The sequence below is a fragment of the Lathyrus oleraceus genome, chromosome 2 (assembly GCF_024323335.1).
Source record: "Lathyrus oleraceus cultivar Zhongwan6 chromosome 2, CAAS_Psat_ZW6_1.0, whole genome shotgun sequence".
NCBI classification, from domain to species: domain Eukaryota; kingdom Viridiplantae; phylum Streptophyta; class Magnoliopsida; order Fabales; family Fabaceae; genus Lathyrus; species Lathyrus oleraceus.
Window position 1 is genome coordinate 482,673,264 of NC_066580.1, and position 6,270 is coordinate 482,679,533.

The window sequence follows — 6,270 nt, forward strand, 5'->3', positions numbered from 1 at the left end:
CATCAAGTTAATTTTTCGGACATGGTATCAGAAAGTTCGACCAAACCTGCAAAATTTTGTTACCTTGGTTGAACAACAAAACCCAATCAGGTCGCTCTCGAAATCTTGTTCATCGTCCATGTATGATTGTTTCTTATTATGAGTTTTCAGTTGTTGTCTCGTGATTTTGCCTTTGTGATCTTTATTTTATGTTTATCGCAATTGATTCTTGTTCGATTCTTATTTCTTTGTTGTGATTGATTTTGTTCCCATGATTTTTCATTGTCAATTGTCGTTGGTAATTTATTCTTATTTCTAATTGTAAATTGTAATTGGCTATCTATAGCTCAAAGTGAAAATGTTTGGCTACTATATCGATTCTTATTTCTAATGTTTTAATCTTATTGTGAATAACTTATTTTCTTAGATTATAAGGATAGTTATAATTAATTGTAATTAGTTATTATGAAGTATAATTAATTATTATAAATTGTAATTAATTATTATAAATTGAAATTAATTATTATGAATATAATTATATGTAACTATTGACACGTCAAGTCAATTTTCTTAACACATCTAACCATAACTTTCTAATTCACTCATCTTCTAGGCCTAGCACCATTCTTTCTGTTAACGTTGCAGTATCCTTTTCATTCCTGTTTTTTTTTCTCATAACAAAATAAAACGAGTTGACTAATTAGTAGATATAACTAACATTAAATATGAAAGTCAGCTATTGAAAACTTTGTTGACTAACAACCTTAATTAAGTAATTGTTATAACGACTTAACAAAAATGATTTTTCTAATCCTTGCCAAAGCTCTGATACTTGTACGCACGTTTTTCAGTCATATATGACAAAATTTAGAATGGCCTTTACCTTATATTTCATTTCATTTCCTGAGTTTATGGATTACTAATCGTGGATCAATCACCTATTACTTAATTAACAAAAATATAGTTAATTCATCATAAGATATGTAAGGACAAATTCTATTTGGCGCCGACATACGTACAATGTATCAATATCAACCATATTAGTGCTCTTGTAAAAATAATATTAATATTGATTTTGTAATGTAGAGATTTAAAAAACTCTATCTAATTCATCGTGGGATCACGACTGATCTAGTTACAATAAATCTACAACGTGATGTAGGAACTGTACTTCATATATAAAGGATACATGTACTTGTAATTCTCAATGAGCATCGAATTGCATTCAAAGATAACTAATTAACCTATTAGTTGTCCAAAAAAACCTTAACCATGGCATCTATTCTTCAAGCTCGTAGCTTCATGTTGATTGCTTATGCAATGATGTTCACTTTCATGGGAGAACCAACAGCAGCTGTTGTGACATTTAGACCCAGTAAATGGTCTCTTGCTCATGCCACATTTTATGGAGATGAAACTGCTTCCGAAACCATGGGTATATATTTATATTTTATCTCAAAATTTTCATTGATTTTCACTTTGCTTAAGCCATTTCAACAAATACTGATGTATAATTTTTGCTCTTAAAGGAGGAGCATGTGGATACGGGAATTTGTTTAAGAATGGTTACGGAACAGATACAGTGGCTTTAAGCTCAACATTGTTCAACAATGGCTATGCGTGCGGTAGTTGTTTCCAGATTAAATGCTATCAAGCGAGTGCTTGTTACAAAAATGTGGCCTACACCACTGTCACTGCCACTAATCTTTGTCCTCCTAACTGGTCCAAGCCCTCCAACAATGGTGGGTGGTGTAATCCGCCAAGAGTTCATTTTGACATGGCCAAACCCGCCTTCATGAAAATTGCACAGTGGAAAGCCGGTATCGTCCCTGTTATGTACCGCAGGTAAACTCACAATCCTAAAGGTATATTTTTTTCCTGGTATGAAATCATTAGTACCTCCCTTTAATGTTTTGGTGATTAATTTATAGGGTTCCATGCCAAAGGAAGGGAGGGGTTAGATTCTCTTTCCAAGGAAATGGGTACTGGCTATTGGTGTATGTGATGAATGTGGGAGGTGGAGGAGATATTTCAAGCATGATGGTGAAAGGAAGCAGAACAGGATGGATTAAAATGAGCCATAACTGGGGTGCTTCTTACCAAGCATTTGCAACACTAGGTGGTCAAGCTCTATCTTTCAGGATTACTTCATACACTACCAAAGAGACTATTATTGCATGGAATGTTGTTCCTTCTAATTGGAACGTAGGACTCACTTATTCCACTAGCACCAACTTCCACTGAAGAATTCATGGCATGCCACAAACTTTTGACTGGCCACTTTGTTTTATAATATACTATGAATATGAACTACAGCACTTTTCTATTAGTCTTTTAGGATTTACTATTAGTAAATAAGCTATTGTGTCTGCTGCAGATGAAATTTTCATAGGCTCAGCAGATGCTTAAGGCTAATGCAAAGAAACTGTCACACCTTTTTGTTGGTTTGACAAATTTGAAATGTGACCCCTACCCCTGCAGTCAACTTAATCTTTCCATAAGGTTGACACTTTCGAAATTTGTGTTTATACTCTAAATTAAAGTGCTTATCGCACAAATTAGACTTTGGTGTACTAAATGGTGTTTATTTTTGCTAGAACAAAAAATATAATAATTTTGAAGATCAAGATAAACTGATTGTTTAGATTTTTGGTTACAGAAGAACAAATTCATGGTTATGGATGGTATAACATAACATCCAGAACATAACATTCAGTTACCTTGAACCAGCCCTTCTCCATGCAATACATGATTGAAAACCCTAAATTAGAATAAAAACAAACATGAGTTAGATCTTTACCTGTATGTTAAGATGAGGGTAATTTCACGCCACGGTGACATTTTCACTGACTTCTAGAAACTACACATGAGAGCTTTGCATAAACTGCACATTGGCACTGTGATTTGCTTAAAATCCGCTATGTCTACTTGTAAGGTATATTCGGCTCCTATGATGCCTTTTGCAAATACATCCTTCTCGCAATTCTACAAAACAAAAATCAGAAGGACCACATCCATAATTTCAATGCATATCTACCATGTCATTGGGGGTCCTAATAAAAGTGTTAGCAAACAGAACATTATGAAGCTTTCAAATAAGTTATAGGGGTTATCTGTTGATTGCTAAATATAATGTCAATAGAAAGAATCACAATATCATAAATCCTGGATATCAAGTCCGGAATAGAGTTTAAGGATTGGCATGAAAATTATGCTATGAAATCTGTTTTATTACAAAATGAACTAGTTCTTAGCATGTACATATGCACCAAGATTGAGTGCTGACAGTGACACAAATTTAAAATACTAGGCTTGGAAATTTATGGATTAACATCAAAGGGAAATCTAATATATAGTCATATAAGTTGACTACTTTTGATGTCCTCTAAAGTCACAATCGAAATTGGCAGAGTTGCCTAAAAGGTTAAAGCCACAATCGGAATGTTCAATGTGATCATTGACCACCCAATCTCCTCCACCAGAAGGAATTCTTAACTTCCTGTGATTTAAATCCCTGTGAGGCAGGAGGTGTGAGAATATCAAGCATTGTTTCCTTCTCTCTTGGGGTCAATGGAACACCCCTAACAAGGTTCAGAGCCATAATATGAACATTAGTCTTCTGTTTATGCTTCTGGTAAGCCCATGCTCCAGCAGCTGCACCCGCAACTAAGAGCTATTCAAAAGCAAGTGTGATCAAAATCAGTATAAATATAAACTGCACTGCCAAAAAAATTACAAGTTCAAGTGCATTCAATCCCCCAGGAAAACTTTACCGGTGATAACCACAAAGCTGCTGTCTGCATATCAAACTTTGGTGCATAGAGTATAGTCTCCCCAAAATCATCTTCAAGCTTTTTGAAAATTTCCTTGTCATTTTTTCCAGAACGAATTTCATCACGGATTAACTGGAAAATTGTTTGAGTGTTTAGAATTTACATAAAAGCAAAAAAGCTCACATTCAAACAAGAAATTCAAAACCCGATCTGACCAGCGGTTCAACCCGGATGTGTACCATCCGTTCAGTCATGAAAGCCGCCCTGCACTAAAACCGGTAAAAACCAGCGGTTTGGCCGGTTTCACTTGATGGACTACATTTTCAACTAACCTAAAACATGAAAATGGGATTTAAACTTCAATGCAGTGCACTTCAACTTATATCTATTTCTCCACCCTATATAACTTAGTGTTTTATGTGCAGATGCAAGTTTTAAAGAGTCATTGCCCGGTCATGTGCGTGCACTAGCGGTTTTCAAGTGTGTTAAGAGTGACATCAGTGGATGATGCAAAAGATGAGTATGCTTATCAAGTTGTAGTGAAGACTGATGGCCATGTGCCAAAGGGTTTCTAACAGTTAGTTACTACTCATACTTTTTCTACCATGTTTTCACCTGACCGCTTTGATGAACAAGTTTTCAAGGTATTTCTGTCTGTAGTTCTTGAGTTTTGTACTTTCGCAGTATGCTGCTCCTACGATTTGTTCTGATTATGTTTCTATACACTTTTGATAAATGCAATGTGGGAGATTGAGAAAGTGAAAGTGGATGTACCTTTCGAAGAAGAATGGCAATGTCGGCTTGAGAATCTTCAATGGATTGACTCCCACATTCAGTACATCTCACATTGTGACTAATGTTTCTTGCCCGAGCATCTACTATCTGTGCCTCTTTCACAGCATCGTCCTTACTCGCCATTCAAACCTTCCCGAACAACAAGTACTAGTATTAGTCTATGTAACACCGGCACCTCTGAAAAAAGAAGTGACAGTGTCCATGTCGCTGTCGGATACTTGCATATATAGTTGTGATTACGTTTAATTTATTAATTTTTTTCAAATTATTACCGGTGGCGGTGTGTCAGTGTCGGGGTCGTTTTCGAGGTGTCCAAGGTGTCGGTGCTTCACAGTATTAGTATTACTATTATCCTATCCTATCTTGCTCAAAAGGCAGTTAAAAAATCCATTTTCAAACAAATAAAAAAAAACTAGTGAGTTAAAATATAGGACAAATTAAGTTTTGTTTCAGCTGTGCATTTCATCAAACAGGTAGCAGACACGAACATAAAAAACATAGCTGAAAATAAAAAGTGATTATTGAACTTTAATACCCGATGATTATGAATTCTGGTGATCGTTAAGGAAAACCGGTGCGGCAGAATGGGTCCTCGGTGCCGTCGAGTATATACGCCGGTAGAGCTGACTGGCAGGCACACCTTTTCTTTCAACAGTTGTTATCGTTATTTCTTTTGTTTATTATAAGGAAACGAATAAATTTGAGGGAATAGACATATGGATTAAAAACCTACACATCATATGAATAGATTCATGAAACACGCATGGTAAATTAAAATTAAAATATGACTATGGGATAAATTATTATTTTGTAAATTTGAGAGGTCAAATTCTTAGCTATCTTAGTTAGAGTGGTTAAATAAGAATGGATTGAATTGCTAAGGGAGATGAGTTTGAATTATATTGACATGTTAAAAATTCTTAAAACTAATAAAACACGAATATGTACTCACGAGTATTTTTTTTACAATGGAAAAAGACAAAGAATAAAAAGTCAAGAAATTATTTAGAAAATAAAGTCTCTTATTTAACTACTCACTCCATCTTATAAAAGTGTTTTATTTTGAATTGTTTTCATGTTTTAAAATGAATGTTTTTTTTAAATACCAATATAATATTTATTTATTTTTTCACTATTACACGTCTATTTATTAACTTTCACTTTTTTTAATTATTCTATTAATTATACTACCTCCGTTCCTATTTGTAAGAGACAAACATAAGAAATCACACAAACCAAGGAATATTTTTTTTAATTAATTTTTCTGAAAAATAAACTTGTATTTCCAAAAATACCCCTAAGTTAAACATTTAGTAGTATTAATGTTATAATTAAGCCAAATGTTGATATAATAAAAATTGGTCAGCATTTATTCTATCCAAAAATAATTACAACAAAAAAATTGGCTTTCCACATTCTCATCGTGAAAAATTAGATGCAAATTAAATTTCCCTCTATTTTTTTTATACATCTTCCCACCAAATTTTAAAAACCAAAATAATCTTCCCACCAATTTTGGTAGTATATTTGTCTTTTTTATATAAAGAGAGTTGGTGTTTCATTTCAATCATACTAGAAATTTAGTTTTCATCTACTAGAATTAAGTCCATGGCAGATGAAAATGGTGAGCAATCTCTTTATATATTGATTACTGAATAGGTTTGGCTTTAGATACCCATTATGTGCATGGGGAATATACATAGCACGTTCTTTTCAAAACATT

At 33.8% G+C, this 6,270-nt stretch overlaps 2 protein-coding genes across 3 annotated transcripts; one reads left to right on the forward strand and one right to left on the reverse strand.

Moving 5' to 3' along the window:
• The first annotated feature begins 1,149 nt into the window (after positions 1–1,149).
• On the forward strand, positions 1,150–2,530 carry LOC127120693 (expansin-A7). Its single transcript, XM_051051211.1, has 3 exons — positions 1,150–1,414; positions 1,509–1,824; positions 1,911–2,530. The coding sequence occupies exons 1-3, from the start codon at positions 1,252–1,254 to the stop codon at positions 2,221–2,223; spliced, it is 792 nt and encodes a 263-aa protein (XP_050907168.1). The 5' UTR covers positions 1,150–1,251; the 3' UTR covers positions 2,224–2,530.
• Positions 2,531–3,163: 633 nt separating this feature from the next.
• LOC127120694 (cytochrome c-type biogenesis CcmH-like mitochondrial protein) lies at positions 3,164–5,436 on the reverse strand. 2 transcript variants are annotated; one of them, XM_051051212.1, is made up of 4 exons: positions 5,083–5,436; positions 4,527–4,676; positions 3,753–3,884; positions 3,164–3,652 (listed from the first exon to the last, which is right to left on the reverse strand). In XM_051051212.1, the coding sequence occupies exons 2-4, from the start codon at positions 4,668–4,670 to the stop codon at positions 3,434–3,436; spliced, it is 495 nt and encodes a 164-aa protein (XP_050907169.1). In that variant the 5' UTR covers positions 4,671–4,676; positions 5,083–5,436; the 3' UTR covers positions 3,164–3,433. The 2 variants fall into 2 exon arrangements, with proteins under 2 accessions (XP_050907169.1, XP_050907170.1); XM_051051213.1 differs by having other exon boundaries at positions 4,527–4,724.
• Positions 5,437–6,270: the final 834 nt, after the last annotated feature.